Raw genomic sequence first — 23,891 nt, 5'->3', positions numbered from 1 at the left:
GAATGGTGCCTGAAACTGACAGTAAGTATTCTCGTCTACAGTTTGAAAAATTATTCTTCTTTTCAAAAATATAAACATTATTTACCTGTTTATAATTTTCTGACACTTCCCATCTCTACAGTTTATTTACCCAGCAAATATTTCTGTGCATGTTTGTATCAGGGACTGTCCTAGGCACGAACAAAAGAGATAAACCCCTACCCTTGTGGAGCTTGGATTCTGGTGAGCAAATAGATGGTCAAATACAAACATAATCCATAAATATTGTATAAGGTGATAGAAAGGGACCAGAATCAAGAAAAACAGAGTAGAGCAGAATCACAATACAATGATTCAGAAGAGCTGGCTAGTGCAGAGGCCCTAGGGAAAGAGCATACTCATTGCGTCAGAAGGACAGCAAGGAGGCCGGTGCCACTGGAGCAGAGTGAGCAAGGAGTAGACGAGTGTAAGAAGAGATCAGAGAGGAAGTGGGGAGAGGCTGACGGAGAAGGTAACCATGTAGGACTGTGAAGGCCACTGTCAAGACTTCAGCTTTTATTCTGAGAAAAATGTGGAACTATGCATGGATTCTAAAGAGCAGAGGAGTAATGATTTGACTTATGTGTGAGAAGGTCCCCTCTGGATATCATGTGGAGAACAGGTAAGCACACAAGGAGACACATAGAAGAAAAGAGTTCTGTGAGAAGACCACTGCAGTGAGCACGGGAGGGGGGTTCACTCCAAGATGGTGGGGTGGAGGTGTTGAGAAATTATTGCATCCTAGATGTATTTTGAAAGTAGAGTTACGAGGATTTCCTGATGGATTGTTGGTGTATTTATTACAAGAGAGGAGTCAAGAAATACTCTTAAGTTTTGGCTTAAAACAGTTGAAAGGACTGAGTGCCATCAAATCTGATGGTTTAGGAGGAAAGATAAGATTTCAATTGGGACATTTTTTAATATATCTATTGTATTTAAACAGACATTACTATATATCTATTAGTCATGTGGAAACAGTGAATGAAAGTTAGACATATGCTTATGGAATTTGGGAGCGAGATCTGGGCTGGGGACCCATCAGTGTATAAATGGAAAGTAAAACCATAGATCGTATCTACCTCAAGGGAAGAGGCCTGAGATCTGAGATGTGGCCACTTCCTCATTAAGAGATGAAGCAGAAAAGAAGAAATCAGCAAAGGCAACTGACAAGGAGCAGATAATGAAGTAGAAGAAAAATGAAGAGGGTGTGATGTCCAGGAAACCAACTGAAGTCAGGAAGGAGAAGGTGGTTAAGTAAGAACAGATCTAAGAAATGAGCTTGGATTTAGATGCGTGTAGATCATCAGTGTCCTTGAGGAAAACAGTTTTTTCTGAAGTGAAAATGAAAAGCAAATTGACAATAACAAAGATAACCAATCGATTTAGGTGACATTATTCAGAAAGTCTTCAAGTACAGCTCAGACGTATTTTGTCAGGGCTGGAATTTGTGTAAGGAACTAATAATTTACTGAGCAGTTACAGTGAGAGACACTGTGTTTTATATAGATTATATCTGAACTTGTTTAAAGCAGATAGTTGCTCTGCCAAAAATCTCTGCTTATTTCTTGCTTCATCTTGCTCTTTCTTATCTCATGTGCCCTTAGCGGGCATCTCACGTTTTACGCATTCAGACTTTAACCTGATTTTCATCTTTCTTCGTTAATTTCTCAAATGAATCTATTGGCGTGAGCAAAGGATAAAAGGATTGCAGCTTTTTCTGGAGCCATAATAAGGCCTTACCAGTGGAGCTTATTCTCCTGGGCTTTCTTTTGGACTAGGACTCCGTAGACGAAGCCCGGCAGAAGATCCTCAGCGTCCGGGAGGAGTACCGGAACAAGCGGCTGGACGCTGAGCGCCTCCGCTTGGAGGCTCTGGCCGCCGAGGAAGCCGTCAGCCGCGTGGAGCCCGAAAAGAAGGTCCCGGCCCCGGACACACAGAAAAAAAAGAAAGGAATGAAAAAATAACCAGGGGATACCCCCAATAGAAGAGGATCTATTTCTAATCACCTGTAACTTTGAGAAAAATAAGGTTTTAGGCCAATTGAAAAATAGACGTTTTTCTACCTTAGAAATAGTTTCTGTGCTTTAATGTTCATGTACTAGTTTTTCCCTGAAAGCTATCATTTGAGTATAGAATTTTCTAATTTCAATAAAAATAGCCTCCACATATTTAGAATGTAATAAACTTTACGTGTCTCCATCTGAATGGCTTCATTTTCAGTTAGTAATGAAAATAGGATCGCGAGTGAACCAACAGATTGTCTTTGAAAAATTCAACGAGAAAAAGAGCTATTGTTCTTCAAAGAAATTTTGTCTCTAACTTTAAAGGCTTTAAAATATTTTTAAAAGTATGCTTTAGACCTGTGCTTTAAAAAAAAAAAAAATAGGAACCATCGAGACACCCAGCTCAACAGTCAAGAACTACCATGAGTTAAGCACACACTCAAATTGCTGGAAGCCTGAATCCTGACCTGAGTCAGGACAACCCAGGCAGACAAGCTGATCACGTACATCCTTCGCTATATGTATCAGCAGTATTTTTTGTGACATAGAACATGTTCTTTCATGCTAGTTAAAAAGAAAAAAATACCGCGAGTGGATTAACTGAGATATGCAGTAGGAAATTGACTTTATCAAAAGCACATTTCCAATTCATAACTTTCTCAGATAAAAACACCCATAGACTTTTTGAACCAGTCAAAGCTGTTTCACTTTGACAGATGATTTTACTTTTTTCATTTATTTCAATGCAATTTTTTCTCTATTACTCTTTGCCTGCATGTTCCTTCACAACTCTGTGACCTACCCCACCTCAAATAATTCATAGTAACAACCTAGTATGGATATTTTTCACTCATCTCATATAATTATACATCAGGATTTTATATCATGGCTTATTTTACATATTGACATTTTGTTATACATACTTCACTGTATCTTAATTTTTCTCACCAAACAATACAAAGTCTCTTCTAGTCAAAAGTAATTTATTTTTAATTGCTGTGCAATATTCCATGGCACCAATATTCCATAATCTATCCAACTAATTCTCTATTGATGAATACTTACTTTTGTTTTTAGATTTTTTTTACCATACAAGCTATCTACTTGAAAATGTGTGTGTGTGTGTGTTTGTATCAGGATATTAAGTGTAGTCGACCCTCAAAAAACACAGATTTGAACTGTACAGGTCCACTTATACACACATATTTTTCAATAAATACATTGGAAAAATTTTTGCAGATTTGCAGCAATTTGAAAAACTCACAGATGAACCATGTAACCTGGAAATTAAAAAAAAGGAAAAGTTAGATATGTCATGAATGCATAAAATACATGCCAATGCTAATCTATTTTATCCTTTACTACCATGAAATGTTACAAATCAAAGTTAAAATTTACCAAAATAAACACTTGCAGGTTATGCATGATGCCATTCGCAGTCAAGAGAAATGTAAACAAACATAAAAATGTAGTATTAAATCATAATGGCATAAAATTATCTATAGTATATAATAATTTTGCAGCCCCTCCTGTTGCTTGTACAGTGAGTGCAAGTGTTATAAGAGTCTGTATAAAATGCCATGTGATGCTAATCATCTCCACCCGAGCAGTAGTCACTCCAGTAAACTTCATATTGCAGTAAAAAATGATCTCGTGGTTCTTGAGTATTTTTCACTGTGTTCAGTGCAATACTGTAAACTTTGAATGACACCATAGGACCATATGAAATGTCACTAGTGATGCTGGAAGTGCTCCCAAGAAACAGAGAAAAGTCATGACATTACAAGAAAAAGTTGAATTGCTTGATATGTACTGTATTGGGGTCTGCAGCTGTGGTTGCTCACAATTTCAAGGTAAATGAATCCAGCATAAGGACCATTGTAAGAAAGAAAGAAAGAAAGAAAGAAAGAAAGAAAGAAAGAAAGAAAGAAAGAAAGAAAGAAAGAAAGAAAGGAAAGAAAGGAAAGAAAGAAAGAAAGAAAGAAAGAAAGAAAGAAAGAAAGAAAGAAAGAAAGAAAGAAAGAAAGAAAGAAAGAAAGAAAGGAAGAAAGGAAGAAAGAAAGAAAGAAAGAAAGAAAGAAAGAGTGGGGGGAGGGAGGAAGGGAGGGAGGGAGGAAGAAAAGGAGAAAAGAAAATCCATGAAGCCATCACTGCTGCTATGCCAGCAAGCATGGAAACTTTGCACTTTTTGAGAAACACCTTTTTATCTTGTATTAAAAATGCAGCTTTCATATGGGTGCAGGATTGCTATAAGAAAGGCATACCTGTACACTCTAATAGGATTCGAGAAAAAGCAGAATCATTATATGACAACTTAAAGCAAAAAGAAGGTGAAGGATCTAAAGCTGGAGAATTTAATGCCAGCAAGGAATGGTTTGATAATTTTAGAAAGAGGTTTGGCTCATCAAATGTCAAGATAACAGGAGAAGCAGTTTCTGCCAACTAAGAGGCAGCAGACGAGTTCCAGAAGCCATTAAGAAAATGAAGAGAAAGGATATCTGCCTGAACAGATTTTGAATGCAGACAAAAGTGCCCTATTCTGGGGGAAAAAAATGCCATAAAGGACATTTATTAGCAAGGAAGAGAAGCGAGCACTGGGATTTAAAGCAGGAAGGGATAGGCTGACTACTGTTTTTTGCAAATGCAGTGGAGTTTATGATCAGGACTGTCCTTATCCATAAAGCTGCTGACCTTCAAGCCTGAAGGGAAAGGATAAACACCAGCTGCCAGTCTTCAGGTTGTACAACAAGAAAGTCTGGACAATGAGACCCCTTTATCTGGGTTGGTTCCATCAATGCCTTGTCCCTAAAGTCAGGAAGTACCTTGGAAGTAAGTGATTGCCTTTTAATATTCTTTTGGTATTGGACAATGCCCCTTGGCTACCCAGAACCCCATGGGTTCAATTTTGAAGGTGTCCAAGTGGTCTACTTGCCCCCAAATACAGCAACTCTAATTCATTCTCTAGATCAGGGGGTCATAAGAACCTTTAAGGCTTATTACACATAGGACTCTATGGAAAGGACTGTCAGTGCTATGGAAGAGAACCCCAATAGAGAGAACTTCATGAGAGCCTAGAATATTGAAGAAGCCATCATTGTTACAGAAAAAATCTGTGAAAGCCATCAAGCCTGAAACAGTGTACTACTGGAGAAACTGCATCCAGATGTCATGCATGACTTCATAGGATTTATGACAGAGTCAGTTAAGGACATCATGAACGAGACTGTTGATATGGCAAAAAGGTAGTGGGTAAGGTATTTCAAGATAAGAATCTTGGACAAATTCTGAAACTAATAGACACCACCAGAGGAATTAGCAGAAGATGATTTGATGGAGGTGAGTGCTTCCAAACCAGTGCCAGACGATGAGGATGAAGACATAGAAGAAGCAGTGCCAGTAAACAAACTGACCTTGGACAATCTGGCCAAAGGGTTCCAGTTATTCAAGACTGCTTTTGACTTCTTTTACAACACGGACCCTTCTATGATATGGGCACTGAAACTCAAGCAAACAGTGGAAGAAGGATTGGAATTATTGGAAAGATAGAAACATTTTTAGAGAAGTGGAAAAAGCAAAAAATCAGACACAAATTATGACATATCTCCATAAAGTTACATCTAGGTTGCTTGTCTCTCCTGCCTCCCCTCCACTTCCTCCACCTCCTCCACCTTTGCCTCCCCTGAGATGGCAAGTCCAGCCCCTCCTCTTCCTCCTTCTCCTCAGCCTACTCAACGTGAGGATGGCGAGGATGAGGACCTTTATGATGATCCACCTCCACTTAATAAATAGTAAATAATCATCATGCCTTCCAGTTGATAAACTTATCTGTTGTGTATGTGTGTAAAAGTCTAACTAGTGTACGGCAAGAACAGTATGAGACATTTTCGTGTCATCATCATCATCATCATCACCTAAATATTCATCCTGCAGAACACCCCATGGAAGACTTGTATCAAAGTGAATAGCCTATCCTCACATAGACATAAGGTGAGTGATATTTAATATAAAATTAATATGCGTTAGTTTTATTACTGTTTTGTAACTGTGCTTTCAAAGAATTATATTACCATACAGTATGCCTCTCTCTCTCTTTCTCTCTGGCAATTAAAGAAACTACATATCAGCCTATCATCACAGGTAAATGTCTTTTTAAAAAATGTAACAGTATTTCCAATACTGTATTATAAATATAACTATAATACTATATGGCATAAAAGTTTTATGAGAATTCATTCATTAGTGTATGGGCTATCATAAAGTGACCGTCTTGCTGCTGCTTCATTATCGATGCATGAAACTGTTATACTTGTAAGTAACTGTGAATTTCTTTTTCACATTGTCTTTTCATTTTTTATGTCTAGTGTTAGTAATTAGTATAACATCTACAGTCTTTTGTATCATATGAGACAATATTGATGTAGATACTGACAGACGATTCATCTTATAAACTGACATAAACTTACAGTATCAAAAAATACATTGCAGTACTGTAAATGTATTTTCTCTTCCTTACAATTTTCTTATTTTTTAATTTTTTTAGGGGGAGGTAATTACATTTATTTATTTAATTTTTTTAATGGCGGTACTGGGGATTGAACCCAAGACATTACGCATCATGCTAGGCACACACTCTGCCACTGAGCTATACCCTTCCCCTTGAGTTTAACATTTTCTTTTCTCTAGTTTACTTTATTGTAAGAATACAATTTATAACTCATGTAACATACAAAATAGGTGTTAATCAACTGTTTATGTTATTGATAATGCTTCTGGACAACAATAAGCTATAAGCAGTTAAGTTTGTGGGGAGTCAAAAGTTATAGTCAATTTTCAGCTGCACAGGGATTGGCGCCCCTAACCCCTAGGTTGTTCAAGGGACAATGTAGTAACATTGGTATTTTAAACTCTCTTCAAGTTAGATGAAATTCAGCTGCAAACATATCTTGCCCTTATAATTAAATTCCATATCTTTAAACATCAATGGCTTCTGTGAAATTTTTTCTATTGCTGTCATTATTTCTGTTTGTTTTTTTTTAACTTTTTTTTCTGTTCTCTTTCTTTCTTGCTATACTTTTTAACTGATTATTTACTGAGCTTTTCTATCTCTGATTTTTCCAAATCTCTGGTTATTTTTTTTTAAATTTTTGGTAGCTTACTTTGAATTTTCATACAACATTTTTCTTCTGCTTAATGCACACATCTCTGGCATGTTCTCATTTTCCATCTGAATGCTATTTGCTTCATTTTCATCTCATTACCTTTAATAATTTATATGGAGTTTTACCCAACATTTTTAAAAAGGTTTGTTTTTAGAACTATTAGGAGGCGTTTCCTATGTTTGACAGACAGCATAGAATGTTTTCCCAGCTCTGTGAGTGCAGGACTTTCTCTCTTGATATAATCATCAAATGTGGCCACAGCTCTGTCTCTCACTGATGAGTCTGGCTTATGAAAGTTTATTGTTTGGGTTGGGTTTCATTCTTGCCACTACACCTCTATTGCCTAATTTTCTGTAAACCTTGGTTTTCAAGATAGAACTCCCATCTTTCGATATTTTATTTTGTTGCCACAGTACTCTGGATCCTCCACCACTATGCACTGTGTGTTGATGGGGATGTCAGTTGGTACAGTCACTACGGAAAACGTTATGGAGTTTCCTCAAAAAATGAAAAATTGAACTACTGTATGATCCACTAATTCTACTTCTAGGTATATAGCCAAAGAAAATGAAATCACTGTCTCAAAGTGGTATCTGCACCCCGAAGTTCATGCAGCATTATTCACAATAGCCAAGATATGGAAACAACCTAAGTGTTCATTGACAGATGGACAGATAAATAGATACAGAATAAATAAATAGTTAAAAGTATATATAGATAAAGAAAATAAGATATATATATATTACATATATATATGTATATATATATATATATAAACTCATTATAAAAAGGAAATCCTGCCATTTGTAAAAACATGAACCCAGAGGACATTATGCTAATTGAAATAAATCAGACATAGAAAGACAAATATTGCACGATCTTACTCATTTGTGGAATCTAAAACAGTCAAACTGGTAGAAGCAGAGAGTAAAACTGTGGTTACTAGGGGCTGGGAGGTAGAGGACATGGAGAGAAGTTGGCCAAAAGGACACAAAATTTTAGTTATAAGATGAATATGTTTGGAGTAATACAATGTATAGCATGATGACTATAATTAATGATATGTGTTGTATACTTGAAATTTGCTACAAGATCTTAAGTGTTTTCACTATCCCCCCCCGCCAAAAAAGATAACTATTTGAGGTGATGGATATATTAATTAACTTGATCATGGTTCTCATTTCACTATGTGTATATATATATATACACATATATGTATAATAGCACATTGTACACGTTAAATACATACAATTTTTATTTGTCTAATATACCTCAATAAATCTGGTAAAAAATACAGTTATAATGACAGTTCAAAAAATTAAATAAATAATTGCTGTGTATTGTCCATTTTAGAACCTGCATAGAAGTAAAATGGCTGACAACAGCCACCCAGAGGACAGGAGGGCGGATGAAAGCACACTGTTGTAATGTTCTTAAATAAGACATCAGTTCTAGAATATTATTTGAGTGAAAGCTCCACAAGTTCACAAAGTATATTGTTAACTGTAAACCTTTAACCAAAAGATAAAACCAAGTTAATAAATCATTAATGAATTGAAAATAAAAAATTAGTTAATAAACCCAAAAGTAAGTTAGAAAAGAGAACGAAAATAACAAAGAAAAACTGGTAAGAACAGAAAATAGCAAGCTAATAGATTTAACAAAGTATCTCTAATAAATAAAAAATAATTATAGTGCCCAATCTTTAACATAAAGGAACAACAAAACCAAAATATTTTGTAACAAGATACTATGAATACTGATGTATAAATGCTTGGAGTGACTACACTAGAAATACATGCTACATTAAATGCTAGCTACAATGTTCATACCAATATTTGAAGTCGCTGAAAACAAAGCAGGTACAAATGCAGACTGATTTATAGGTGGTTTATAATTGTGACTCAGATATTTTGAATGAGGTTGCTGTTGGTGATACCTTTTCCAAAACAATGAACAACCCTTCTCAAAGATAACAATGTTTAGTCTGCCCTTATTGTACACAATGTTTCCATTCCTGAAATATTCAGTGAACTTTAGAACTGTGCAAAAAATACTTTGGTTTTATATATCTTACAAAGGTAGGTTTTTGGGTCACTAGCTTGGTTTTAGACTGCATGAATGATGGGCCATTCAAATCATATTTAGGAGGTAAGAATTCTTTAATGCATGTAACACTTTCAAAAACTGAGGGTTGTCTAACATTCTTGGTTTTCACCCACTAAATAGCAATAGTTCTCTCCTATTATTGGGACAATCCAAAATGCCGTCCATATTTCCTAAATGTTCTCTAAAGGGGGCGTTTTCCTCACTGAGATGATCCTCATGTAAAAAAATAGTACAGATTGCTGAGAAGCTGAAGATAATAATGTGTATGGATCACAGTTAATAAATAACTCTTGTAGAACACATAGCCATATAAATATTCTCCATTGTGTTGACTGAGTTGACCAGGGTACACCTATAAAGCATATCATAGTTCCTACCACCTCTAGACTGTTTTCTCTGACGAAGTATATGCCTACCATTCAGTTTCCTTCTCCTTGATTTCCTCCCAAGTACTTCAAGGTCAACCCCTCCTTTCTCGGGGCCTCTTCTAAGAGCAGAGAAAACAGTTTTCCTTTTCTGCAGTCACAGGCCTGCCTCTGAGTCAACAGTAATAATCCCCAGGGCGCAACTCTGGTGATACTGAAACATCGTCATAAAAGCAATTTAACTCCTCAGTGCCTCCAACACCTCCACTGAAGAACGGGACGCTGGCTTTTCCATTTGCAAAATCAAAGTGTCCACTAAAATGTTTTTTGAAATATTATCAAAGGACGGTCATCATTTAAATGGATCAGAAAATTGCTGGCAACTTCAATAAACTCTTAACTGGCTTCTAGAAATTAAGTTTCCAAAAAAGTCACACATTAACTTCCGGTCTCAAGCCCCCTAGTAATATAGACTATTTGCACACATTCCATATATTCTGCATGTGAAATCTTGCATGTATTCTGATATGTTAACTGATATTTACCTTGTGTCTCTGTCTCACTCAAAAGCAACCCTTGCATTCACTGACTCTTAGAAAATAGGAAAATGGAGAAGTGGCAAGAAGAGCCAGGCAGTAATGGACTCTGCCTCCGAAAAGAAACCGGGCACCACCACACTTACCCCCTGGTTTGGACCATGTCTCGGGTGGAATTATTTATACCAGATTAATTAAAGTTTTCAGTGACCTTCATGGAACAATCCTGAAACTGATATTATGAAAGAACTTTATTTCAAGTTGTTGTTATAACATTTTTTGTCTAATCAATTATAAAACAGATTTTATTCATCTTAATTTAGATAAAATAATTTCCAACCACAGGTGTGTTTTCATGTAGTATTCATTACATATTGAAGGCTTTGTAAGTGCTTAGAACTTTAAGCTAAACATCCTTGTTTTCGGCATGAGCACAGATGGCAGCATCACCACACAGTATGATCTGCATTTGAAGTGAACCTGTATGATAAATCACTCTACTCTAATAAATCTATACCTTTAAACAATTCTAACTTTGTTCAAATAAGCCAAACTCCTCTAACACGTTTTGTTAATTATAAAAATTCACTAATCTGTAAATCCCTTTCCCATCTGGTGTTTAATATAATAACACTCTTTATTTTCAATGTTTATCAAAATGTTGATTTCAGAATCACCAATTCAGATACCATATGGATGTCGCTTTCATTCCACTGTAGGTGGTTGATATATTTAGACAGATACAAAGAAAACTAATAAAAATGATTTTTGTCTTCGTGGAAAAGATTCCAAATTAATATGTTACATTGTAAAAACTTAGTTAATATTTAAATGGTTAAATAATATAAATCATGATTATAGCTCATGGGTGAAAATGGGCTAAGTTGGTTAACATCTTTATAACATTTTATGAGTTTGAAAAGAAAATTTATATGCTGTTTTCACCAGGCAAGTTTGGTTTAAACTTGTGAAAATGGCCAAAATTATATTAGATACAATATCACCAGTGCCATTCCATTGACTAATAACATAATATGAAATTGTTGTTATGTATTTTTTTTCTCAAGGAACTTTGAAGTTTTCATGTATTTCTCCACGAACTCAATCAAATTTTAACTTAGTTGCTTCTGAAGTAGCATGTGCCCAAAGTCTGCATATCTTCCAATAGGATTGTGGAAACAACCTTTGGCCAATAATGTTAAAGCTTGTGTAAGGACCTTCATTCCCACAACAAATCATCCGAAGTAATTCAACTTTTAAAGTCACAGTCTATGAAAATAGTTTTTAGAACAGTCAACTTGAATTTGAGATGCTTTCCAATTTATTATTCATACAGGCATTATATTTACTCTTCCTTTTCCATGTAACATTTAAGTCATCTTTGGTTCCATAAAGACAAGAAGAAAGCAGGAGAAAATCCAAAGAATTTCATTTGGTGTTTGCAGATATGATTAAAACATTTCCTGAAGGGAAGTAGAAACTCCTTAGGAGAAGCTCCTGTAACATATGCACATTTCAGTAACTCTTGGCCTTCAGTACCCCGGATTCTTCAAATTTGGCTGAAAGGCTTCATTTCTTTAGTTGTGTCATTACTCTTGAACTAGTTTGTTATGTTAGGACGTTTATAATGCTTTACGTAAAGACTTCATTTCTCTGTTATCTAATGGCTTTGAGTGCCAGGACTACCTCATAACTGGCATATGTTATGCATCTTAATTACCCACAGATCACGGCAGAAAACTACACAGAGTAGGCTCTCCATAGGTTGTAGGTGAATAAACTACACTATTTGCATTATTTGAGTTAAAATGTGCCTGTATCAATGCTTATTATCATTTTCAAAAATGTATCAGATTGGCCTTCAAGTGAAAATATTGAAAAATAGAGTTTATAGAGCTTAAAAAGGATTTACACCATTGAGAGACTGTGATAACACCAGATGGCAGGTTGTCAACAATGGTATTTTGCAACGTTCACAGAAGATAGCTTCATTTTCCAAACAGGGTCTTAATTTACACACCACTCAAGCAACCAGGGAGTTTATATTCATACAACTAGTGTGTACATGTTCCAAAATTATTACACTATATATCTTTTACTAATGTCTTTGGCCAGAAGGACATCCTTTTAGTTGATTTTTGCCTCTTTTCCTCCACACAATTCCAATATACCATTGTGGATCAGAGAATAAACAATAAACATTAATTCAGAAGGGGGAAGAACAGGAGACAAATCCATCACTGCTTCATAGCAATTCTGAAATCCCTCAGGGCAAACATCGTGAAGGCCCCCACCACGACCTGGGGAAGGTCCTTGATCAGGTTTGATTCTGCACTCTAGAAAGACCTTTCTGCTCAGTTGAGCTCCATGGCCCCTGCTTCCATGAAACTTCTTCTTGTCTGTTATACTCTTTGGCCACATCTGAAGTGGCTTGAAGTATGTCCTTCTCGGAAGTTGATCAGTGTTTGGTTCCTCAAAATTCACATAGATATGTTGTATGTAGATATAGATTAATAATAATAAAAATAATAATAGAATAATTGTGGCCATAATAATAATAGCAGAGATACTTAAAATAAGGAATCGCAATAGTTTACATACTTCTCTTCCCAGAAGTCTGTAGATACTATAATGTACATTTCACTGCTTGTTTCTGCCTGCCCTGAATCCCTGACACCTGTGTGTTTTTTGTTTGCTTGTTTGTTTGTTTAGCAGCAACAAAGAGCCAAATCTGAGTCATTATGAGCATCTCCAAATGACCGTCCATTACACTAGCATCTGCCAGCTCACTTACTGTCCTTTCTGGTCTGGGTTTTTCTTCACATCTATGAGCTCAAATATCTCTCCAATGACTCTTTTTTTTTTTCTTAAATTAGCCAGAGTTTGTTTTTGTTATATACAACCAAAGAATCATAGCTTATACACTCAAAGCTCATTTTGGGTTCTCCTCTATGAATCAGTTGGATTCTGAAATTTTGAAGAGACACATTAGAAGTTCTCAACAACAACAAAAAAACTGACCCACATACCAGAGCAAGAGTTCTTACCTTGGGGGCTTTGGGTGACCCCTGAGCCTCCTGCAATTGTATATATTTTCTTTTGATGAAATCTATAGCCTCCATCAGATTATTAAAGAAGTCTGTAACCCGTAAAATTCTAACTACTGCTCTGGGAATTTATTTTCAGTTTTCAATTAGCATAAGGGATAGTAAAATATTTAAATATTTTCTTATACTGCAAATTATGTTTTCTTTTTCATTGAAGAATGGCTTAATAGCTAGTCAACTTAGAGACATTTACTTGGAAATAAAGCTATTCCATATGAGAATGTATCTGCAAAAGTTATTATGAAATTGACTTCCCTGGAGGTTCTTAAATATAGTATGAATTGTTTAATTTAAATTTGTCTTCCTTAAAAAGGTTGAGTTGGACACCCTGTGAATTTTTCACCCTTTTGAAACCCCTGTGTTTTTAATATTTGGCTTTTGGAGAGAAAAAAAGAATGGCATCTAAATACAAAATACTGTATGGTGTCAGAGCTCTTGGCCAACAGTTATTAAGAAGATAAGAGCAAAGAGATTTAACGGAAAGGTGTTCAACCGAGAAGCAGACGCAGAGACTCTGCAGTAGAACTGTCATGTGGGAGGATCAAGAACTGGGTTGTGTACAGACTCGTTGGCAGGAGTTAATGCACTCATCCAAATGTTGCACTTGAAAATGTCAACATGATTTTTTTTTCCAGCAAACAGATCTCTTTATTTTCATAAAAGTATTAAACAGATTCAAAAACAATGACACGAAAAATAAGAAGGTTTCAATTAAAGAGAAAAACAGAGTGCTGATTCAAGTATGCAGCTTTGTGGGCTTTGGTGTTAGTGCAGATCTGGTGGGATAATTAATTGAAAGGTGTCTCATCTCCAGGCAGCTCTCAGTAGAACTCAGCATCTATCTCAGGGTGCACAGCTGTCCTGTTCCATTCGTTAAAGACAGAGCACCAAGAAAGCTGCATGTAATTTCCACTGCCAAGGGAATTTGGAAGATCAGTATACTTATTCAAATTGGAATTTAGCCCAGACTCTATTTCTGTCAAAGGAAAAAAAGTTTAAGCATTTTAACAAAGCACAAGAACATTGGATAGTTGGAGAAATGGCACTCATTTTCCAAGTTCTGAAATTTCTGTTCAATTCTGCATAAACGTGCAAGAGCTGCTCTTGATATGTCGTATTTTTTATTTAAATAAGCAGTTGCTTATCTATTTGTGTTTTTTCCTTTAAATACCTATGTGATAGACCTGGTCCTTCTGGTCTTGTCCTTACTCTTCCCGACTAAGCAGACCCATAAAATCTGGAGAGGATGCCGGGGACAACCAAAGGAGATCTCTGGAGAGTCGTAAGAGGGTGAGCTGGTTGGGGACCCCAGGACGGAAGGCGCAGCACAGCACTGTCTTTCTTCCCCACACACAAAAAGGAAGACTACTCAAACCCAGTTTTCTCATCACCAAACTAGCAAAAGAAGACAATCAATGTATTTTTCTCTGGTTAGAATGGGAATTCTTCTGACAGCATCACATAAGCTGACACCACAGGCAAGGAGGTTCAAATGGGCTCCTCATTACAAATAAGCAGCTAGAGGCAGCATTACACTTCTTTGCCAGGCTGGCGACTCGCCTTTTTCACTGAGATACTGAGGCAGGTTAGGGGATATGACAGCTGGTACCTGGTCAAGGAAGCATCTTTGTCCCCAGGGGCCCAAGATTCTTTAGGGCATAAGCCCTAGAGTAACCAAAACAATATTGACAAAGGAGGAACTACCCTACCCAATATTAAGACTAACTATCTAGCTATTATTATCAAAACAAAGTGATATTGGCAGCATGATAGATAATAGATCAATGGAACAGAGTAGAAAACCCAGAAATAGATCCACACAAATATGCCTAATTTTTGACCAAGATGAAAAACTCCTTCAATGGAAGAAAGAAAGACAACCTTACAACAAATAGTACCAGGGCAACTGCACATCATTTTCACAAAAAATAATAGATAAATAAAAAGAAAGAAAGGAAAGAAAGAAAAAAAAAAAAAGAAAAGAACCTCAACCTAAATCTATCACCTCAAACAAACTTTAATTCAAAATGGATCATAGATTTAAATTGGATATATAAAACTATAAAACTTTTAGAAGAAATATAAAATAAAATCTCTGAGGTCTTCGGCAAAGAGTTCTTAGATCTGACATCAAAATCAAAATCCATAAAAGGAAAACGCTGATACATTGGGCCTCATCAAAATTAAATACTTGCTCTGAAAAGCATCATATGAAGAGAATAAAGAGCAGACCATGCACTGGGATTAGACATCTACATACCACATATCTGACAAAGAACTAGTATTTGAAATATTTTAATTATTCTCAAAACTCAACAGCAAACAATTAGAAAATGGGCAAATGACATGAAGACAGATGATCAAAGAGGACAGAGAGAGAGCAAATAAACACAACAAAAGTTGTTCAGCATCATTAACAACCAGGGAAACGTGAATTAAAACCAAAATACAATATCACCACATAGTTTATAAGAATGGTCAAAATAAAAAATATTGACAGCACAAATGCCAGTGAGAGTAAGAAGAAACTAGATCACTCATATACTGCTGGCAGTAATATAAAATGGTACAGCCACTCTGGCAAACAGTTTGCCAGTTCCTCAAAATAAATAAACATGCAGCTACCATATGACGCAGCAATTGAATTCTTGGGCATTTATCCCAGGAAATGGAAACTTACATTCACCCAGAAACTTGTGCTTGAATATTCATAGCAGCTTTACTCACAGTAGCCAAAAATTGCAGTCAGTCCAAATGTACTTCTACAGGTGAATGATCAAACAAGTGCTGGTAGACACATACCATGGAATGTACTGCTCAGTGACAGAAAGGAACGAGCAACACACCATGACTTGGATAAACTTCCAGGGAATTATATTGAGTGAAATATGCCAACCCCATACGTACTGTATGGTTCCATTTATATAACATTGTAGAAATGGCAATATTTTAGAAATGGAGGACAAATTCATGGTTGCTAGCTTTTGGAAAGGGGAGCCTGGTTTCATTTTTAAAGGACAACATCAGGTCTCCCCATGCTGTTGAAAGTACCCAGCATCTTGACTGTTATAGCGTGTGCACAAAACTACACGGGTGATAAAATTGTATACAACCAAATATACACACACAGAAATGAGTACAATTAAAACTAGAGAAATCTAAGTAAGATTGGTGAATTGTATCAAGGTCAATACCCTAAATGGGACATTACATTAAAGCAGAAGACTAACTATGTCCCTGAGGGGGTTGGTGTTGGGGGACTGTTTAGAGCTGTCCTAACTAGCTATGTTTTTCCTGCTTGATTCCTGTGTATGGACAGGGTTGACGAGCACCAGGTTGATGCCAGCAGTGTGGGCTGCTCTCACCAGCAGCGAGCAGTGCCAAGAAAGGGCTAAGTACCCAGGGTGGTGATGACGATATAAGATGACTATGATCAAGAAACTGCTGAGACGTGGAGATGTTCTCACCGGCTCAAAAGAAGCACTAATTGAATTGCTGCTTGGGTTTTCCATCCACATGCCTATGCTCCAGACCCTCAAGAGTTTGAAATGAATTCTCAGTTATTTGAAATCAGTTTATTAATCTTAGTTTTCAAAGAGGAAGTAAAAAGACTTCCCTAGTGTTCCTTTCCAAGTGACTTTTCCCATCTGCTGTACTTTAATTTGGCTGGAATTTTGGGCATTAGAACACAGAGTGGAGACAAGTCAATTATGAGATAACTTGATGCCACATTTAAAGATCTGTTGAAGTGTGAAATGATTTCCAAGCCTCAGATACAAGGCTGAATAACAGAGCACCCAGAAAAACTGCTACCCTGCAAGGACCTAAAACTCAGGAAGGCCAAGGGGAGGAAAGTTTGATGTTGCAAATTGATTTATTTCAATTCCCAGCAAAATTAAAGTTTATTATGTAAATCTCATGAACAAAGCAGGGAAAAAAGCTACATCTTTATAAATCTGCAGTGATTCAATGTCCTACTCTCAATTCTCTCATAGTCTTCCCCTTTTAATTTTCACCTTCCATCCACCCATCTCCTCCCGCTAGGAGATAAGCATTTGCTTACATTTCAAGGGAGAGAGGGCCTGTTCACCCTTCGAGTACTTCATACATAGATCCCACTCTACCGAAGGATGTTGTCACTGGGTAGATAATCGAAGTCTAGTATTATTTTGCTTTCTATAACCCTCACTAATTCACCTATAAGGCCCCCCATCTCTGGTGTGGCAGTGGACAGAGGCTTGCTATCACGTTTCCAGGAGCTCCCCAGCTTCTGCCAGCCCCACTTTTCAGTGTTCCCAGAAGACGAGTAAGTGAAAATCATGAACTCAGGATTTCCACATTAAAGTGCTCTCATTACCAAGTCTCTTCTGCCGTCAAAAAATGAAAACAAAAGAGCAACCTGAGACAGAAGTGAGAATTAATAACAGATGGGTATTTGGACCTTACCTAAAAAAAAATTATATATATATTCCATTTATCATTTAAAATTACAGTACTCAAAATGACATGGAAGGAATGGGTAAAGATGATCAAAAATTTTTTTTGAATTATGGCACTCGAAGTGAAAAAACCTGCTTTACCTAGGAGTGCAAAACCGTAGAACCATTTCTGAGAAGCAGCCACAGGAGTGTGGAAATAGATCCCGTACCAGACTCAGAAATCAACAGGCAGTTTGTATAAACATTCAAATTTATCCAAATTTATACATTTATTCAAATTATTCAGGAAAGAGCAGTCATATGTGGTATAGGAAAATCTGTTCCAAAAGTTCAGCACACTTTATAGATTTATTTTAATTTTTTTACAAAATTAATACATGTTCCTTTTTAAATAAACTTGAGTGATACAGAAATATCCATATCTCTGTCTATTGTGTGTATACATATATATATATATGTATAAAATAGCTCCAATGTGTAGTTTATTTACGTCTGACTAATAAACTTAAATAAACTTAAATAAAGTTAAGTACTTTATTTAATCATCATACCCTCTTTGTAAAGTAGAAAAATTATCATCGTGGATATTCAGGTTTTAAAAAAGAAAAAAAAATTAGGCTAAGGAGGATATTATGTTACTCAAGTATCACAGTAAGTTATGGAGCTGGGATGCGATCTTTTTTGGGAGTTTTGTTTGCTTGTTTGGGTTTTTTTGGGGGGGCGGGGGAGATGAGATGCTTTACATTGTGTCTGCCGATATTAAAACTAATCACTAGCATGCTACCTAAGCCCAGACATAGTCACTAATCATAGTGTCATTCCAGATCATTTCTGCAAAAAGAAGGTCACAACTTACAACGTTTACAGCAACTAACTTTTTTTCACTCACCAATCACAGAAAACCTTGCACATTATTATGTATGACTGTAATACATTCATGCCTTGTTTAATAACTTTTATTCATAACTGAAACCATACCACTAACTGTAAAGATGTTAAGTTGAAAAAAAATATGCATATCAATTTTAATGGGAAAAATTAGGATTGCTTTCAACCCAAACTAAGATACCAAAACCATTTTTACAGAAAAAAAACAGATTGACAATAAAAATCAAGTTATATACACAATAAAAAACAATTTGAGAGGAAACAAATGAGTTTTCCATAAATGAAGTAAACATAATAATGTCGTGAAGTTGTAGTGCACTCACTGAGAAGGAAGAGATATTGAATGGTGAGGCAGAGAAGAGGTACAGGGGAGGCGTTGTAAAGAAGATTGAGGAAGGTTAGGTAATTGACTTTCAGCCAGGTATTCAATATCATCTATTAAGTAAGTAAACTACCCCAAAAGACTGCAGAATCTTTATTTCTGTCTCCCTCTTCAATCCTCTTTTATCACCTATCCTTTGCTCCATGATTAAAATATTCCCACTTTTCTTCCTGCAGTATTTATTTTGTCAATTTTTCTGAGCCACCTGAGGGCTCGTGGTTAACTTTAATTCAAAGTATACTTGAAAATAAAGGCTAAACACAAGAAACATTTGGTAACAGGAGCGCATGGGCATAAAAGACCAAAGAGTCACAGAACACACACAGCTCGACTTTTCCTCACGTACTTGAACAGTTTTTCTATAGTTGCTGCCTTGTCTGGAATTCTGCTTACTCCCTCTGGGCTGACATTTTCCTTGCAGTAATAAATATCCTTCAATAATTATCTCAGCAAGAGACCACAATGGCAACTTCCTTGGTCCATTCATCACCCCTGGAAGACAGTCTGACCACAAAGGAAACTCCAGGCAGACAGTGAAATCCCAGCATTTTGAAGGGATTACTTCATTGACTCTTGGCGTTCATTTTTGCTGATCAGAAGTCTGACGTCAGTCTTACTGTGACTCTTTTTTGTATGCAATGCAATTTTTTTCCTCTCTCAGATTGCTTTTAAAGCGTTTTTATTCTTTTTTTATTGAGGTATAGTTGATTTATAATGTTGTGTCAGTTTCAAGGAGACATTTTTACTTTTCTGCAATTTCACTCCAGTGCGTACAGGTGTAAGTTTATGTCTTCATTCAGTATGTGCTTTAAATCTAAGAAATTATATATTTTCTTGGTTCCAGAAAACTCAGCTGTTATCTCTGCAGATAGGGTGTTTACAGTGTTCAGAATAGCGTTTTTCAGGGATTCACTCAAGTCTTTACTTTGGGGATTCCTATAAGATACATGTTGGAATTCCTCTATTTACCATGACTCTTAACATTTATTTCATATATTTGATTTTTTTGTATCTTGTCATGCCAAGTTGAGGCAGATTACTCAGTCCTACTTCTCTAAGTCTTCTTTGAACTATATATAGTTGAAATTTATCATCTAAAGAGGATATTTCCTTGGCTATCTTTTTTTTTTAATTTCCAAGATATATAATTGAGTCTTTCTTGTATCTACTTATTATTATTTATGTCTTTCTCTCAACTTCATGATTTCCTATTCTCTTTCCTTTTAACTTCATAGTTTATTGTTCTTTTTTATAATTTCTTATTCTTGTTGAATCTGTAATTCTGTACTCTCCATGAAAAGATGTGTGACCTAGAGTTAGTTCCTAAACTTCTCTGTGCTTTGGTTCCCTCATTTGTAAAAAGAAGATAATAGAACCTATTTCATAGAGCTATTGTCTTGCTCTAATGATATAATGCATGTAAGATTCTTAGTAAAGTGTCTGGATACTAAACATAATTATGTTTTAATCCTACTCAGAGTGTTCTATTATATGTGTATTATTGAAAATAAATTGTTGAGCTCTGGTGTTTGTTTTGTTGGATGTCTTTCTTAGCAATAGTTTTCCTTGCATGTATTCTAATTTTAGTTTACCGGCATAAATTGAATGAAACTCTTTGCTTTCACCATTCCCTGTCTGGCAGTTTTACAGCTGCCTTCCAACTGGACCCAAGTCTTATAGTGTTCTTTAGTGCACTATCGAGCAATTACATCAGAGACGTAAAAGATCCGTGCGTGGAGCTAGTAGGTGGCTTGGCCAGGTACTGGGTGTGTTACCGTATTCTTCTTCCCATTGTGCAGCTCAGACAAGTCACAGCCCTTGACAGTGGGCAGGCTCCCAATTTTATAACATGACTCTGGCTCTGGTCCTCTCCCATCTGTGCATTGTGTCTGGTCTCCATCACCCTACAGAAGTCAAATGCTTGTTTCTCTTCCCAGAAGTCGATATATCCACACATTCAGCCTAGTTTCTACTGTGTGTTTCTGTTCTGTTTTTTCCCTAACTGATTCCTTAGAATTATGAAGCAGGCCATTCTGAAGGTACTCATAAAACACATTGCTTTGCCCCAACCATTAAGAGAAACTCCTTGTTATTAATTCTATTTTGAATATGGAGCATCTGCAAATGATAAAGGAAACAGTCTTGGTTGTTTAGGAAGACTAGACAGCTGCAAGCCTGGAGATAGATGTTCTGAGGGCCAACCTCATCCTACCTGAGACTGATTTTCCTTATTAACTATTTGGCTCTTTCTCCAGCTTTGTGCCTGCCCCAGAAGGTCTCCAGCTGGTACCACCCATTACTGCTGGAATTTTTACCATTTACAATTCCACTGAATGTTAATTCTGTCCTTAATGTTGCTGTCAGTTCCCCTATTGCTTGCACTCACTTGAGAAGCCAGTCTACTTTCATAAATGTGGAAAACAAACAAAACCAAACAAACAAACAAAAAATGAATGCCCTGGCTCCACTCCCCAGAGATTCTGAGTTAGTTATTCCGAGGCCTGAGCATCCATGATTTTGAAAAGCTCCCTGGGTGATTCTCAAGGGCAGCCAGGATTGAGAACCATGAGAAGACAAGAGCATAAATAACTTGGACTAAAATGAAATGGCAAGAATTCTCTAAAAGATTCAGATAGTACAGTGGGAGCCCGCATCCTCCACTGGGACAGCACTGCGGGTCTCATGGTCTCTGTGCAGCCCAGGCACACATCAGCCAGAGCTCAGGGGAGAGACATGTCATATCTATCACAAGCTGAGCAAAGAGAACGTGATAGTATCATTAACGTTTTCTCAGCTGAGCAATAATGGTACTTCTTTCCCTAGTGAAAATGCACAGTAGTATGGGGAATTTTGTACTGCAAGAGCCCACCCAAGTCCAGGAGTCATAAACCTTTAAAGGATTTAGAAACAAGACTGAATACCTCTGATATTCTTATGGCTAGATGGGGGCAACGGCTTATGCTTCAAGCGACATCACTGCAACTGACAGAAGTGACAGGCAGTTTGTCGAGATTGGAGGAAGGGGAAGGAAGAAATAAGCTTAGGACAGCCTTGTCGTCCGAGGGTCTTTCTGCTCTGATGCCGTTTGGAGTTAAAGGCAACAGAAGGCTGTAAGCCCAGACCCTTCGCGCGCCCCTAAGCACTAAAAAGTCCTGTCTGGCCCTTTCCCTGCTCTGTCAGGGGGAGGCCTGTCTTCTCCACCCTTCAGAGTACAAGTTTAAGGCGAGAACTGAAGCCACGTGGGGAAACTGCTGAGAGTGACCCCTTCCTCCCACAGAAACTGTTTACTGACTAATGCTCCAGGGGGGCGCTTTTTGCTGCAGGGTTAAGTTTCATCGCTTCTCTTTTTCTGCGGAAAATTCCCTTCTGGTGCACAGTGAGAAAATACTTAAGATGGAGAAAGCCTGATGCTGTACAGCACAGGAAAATATACACAAGATCTTGTGGTAGCTCACAGCGAAAAAAAATGTGACAATGAATATATATAGGTTCATGTATAACTGAAAAATTGTGCTCTAACTGGAATTTGACACAACATTGTAAACTGACTATAACTCAATTAAAAAAAAGTTAAAAAAAAAATAAATAGATGGAGAAAGCCTGGGGCAAGGGGCAGATGTCAACGAGAGCGCCATTTTCCTGTTTGTCCAGCAGGGGGAGCCTCTGACAAGCGTGTGGGCCTGAGGCAGCCCCGGGATGATTACGCAACGCCGAGAGCGCATGCTCTGGCGGGGTGACCGCCCCGCCTGGTGATGCTGACGCAGGCCTGAGTCCGGGAAGAGGCACATCTGGGGCCCAAGCGGTCCTTTTCACTAAAAGGGGGACGGGGACTCGGGACTCTTCATCATTCCCATGAAACCCTGGAAACGGCTCAGTAGTTCTTCTGGTTGACCTGCTGCTGCATATAGCTGTCAGCTGCCTGTGGACCGGGAGACACTAGCTCAGCGCTCCTGTTTTCCAGAGGATTGTCCTGATTTCTTTCTCTCTTTCTTTCTCTCTCTTTCTTTCTCTCTCTTTCTTTCTTTCTTTCTCTCTTTCTTTCTCTCTTTCTTTCTCTTTCTTTCTTTCTTTCTTTCTTTCTTTCTTTCTTTCTTTCTTTCTTTCTTTCTTTCTTTCTTTCTTTCTTTCTTTCTTTTCTTTCTTTCTTTTCTTTCTTTCTTCTTTTTAGACTAAATGATAATAGTTATTAGAGACACCCTTTCCTGAGCAGCTCCTATATACGTTCACCTAGCAGATGCTTGACGTGCACTGTGTAGCAATTCCCTGCTCCGCGTTTTCTACCCCCTCACCCTGCAGCAAGGGGTCCTACCAGTGCCTTACTTCAGACCTGCTGCTGCATTAATGAGCTTGTTCTTAAAAGGGAGAGAGGGAGAGAGGGAGGGAAGGAATCAATCACTTCCCAAATTTACTGGACTATCAGAGAACTTGAGTTTAGAGAAGAAATAGGAAACTGAATACTATTTGATTTTCTTCTTTTGAAATTAATTGCATCTTCCTGCTTTTTTTTTTTTTTAAAAAAAACCTTTTAAGGTGTGTGTGTGTTGTTTTTAATTTCCCTCAATTGCGTCCTTGATCTTTTTTGATAGCATATTCTAAAGAAAGACACTGGTCAAAAGGGAGAGAAAAGATATTACTTCTAAGTTCTTTCTGGTCGGGAGTTAGGGCTGCTTTTTTTTTTTAAATCTCTTTCTTAATTATGTCATAAAGGAAAGTCACAGAATTATTTTTAAAAGAAAAATAAGAAAGAGGTCAAGACCAAGTTTACATCATTGAAAACATGTTAATTATAGAAAATTTGGAAAATATAGATCTGAAAATAAAGAAGATAAAATTCACCCATATTCCCTTAACCTAGTGATAAATATCATTTAATTTACTGTATGAA

General features: G+C 36.9%; 1 protein-coding gene and 1 long non-coding RNA gene across 2 annotated transcripts in view; one reads left to right on the top strand and one right to left on the bottom strand.

Moving 5' to 3' along the window:
- ADGB (androglobin) overlaps positions 1-2,715 on the top strand; it is a 146,875-nt gene extending 144,160 nt beyond the window's left edge. The window contains exon 37 of the mRNA XM_064486604.1: positions 1,797-2,715. Within this exon, the coding sequence (XP_064342674.1) occupies positions 1,797-1,982 (186 nt within the window). The 3' untranslated portion in view covers positions 1,983-2,715. The remainder of the gene's footprint in view (positions 1-1,796) is intronic.
- The window catches only part of LOC105092078 (uncharacterized), a 330,628-nt gene continuing 309,409 nt past the window's right edge, over positions 2,673-23,891 (bottom strand). Inside the window, exons 8-9 of the long non-coding RNA XR_010381220.1 lie at positions 5,432-5,522; positions 2,673-3,301 (exon numbers count right to left, since the gene is read on the bottom strand). This is a non-coding gene — a long non-coding RNA (uncharacterized LOC105092078). The remainder of the gene's footprint in view (positions 3,302-5,431; positions 5,523-23,891) is intronic.

Source organism: Camelus dromedarius, chromosome 6 (genome assembly GCF_036321535.1).
Source record: "Camelus dromedarius isolate mCamDro1 chromosome 6, mCamDro1.pat, whole genome shotgun sequence".
NCBI classification, from domain to species: Eukaryota; Metazoa; Chordata; class Mammalia; order Artiodactyla; family Camelidae; genus Camelus; species Camelus dromedarius.
This window is presented reverse-complemented; position numbering and strand designations above follow the sequence as displayed.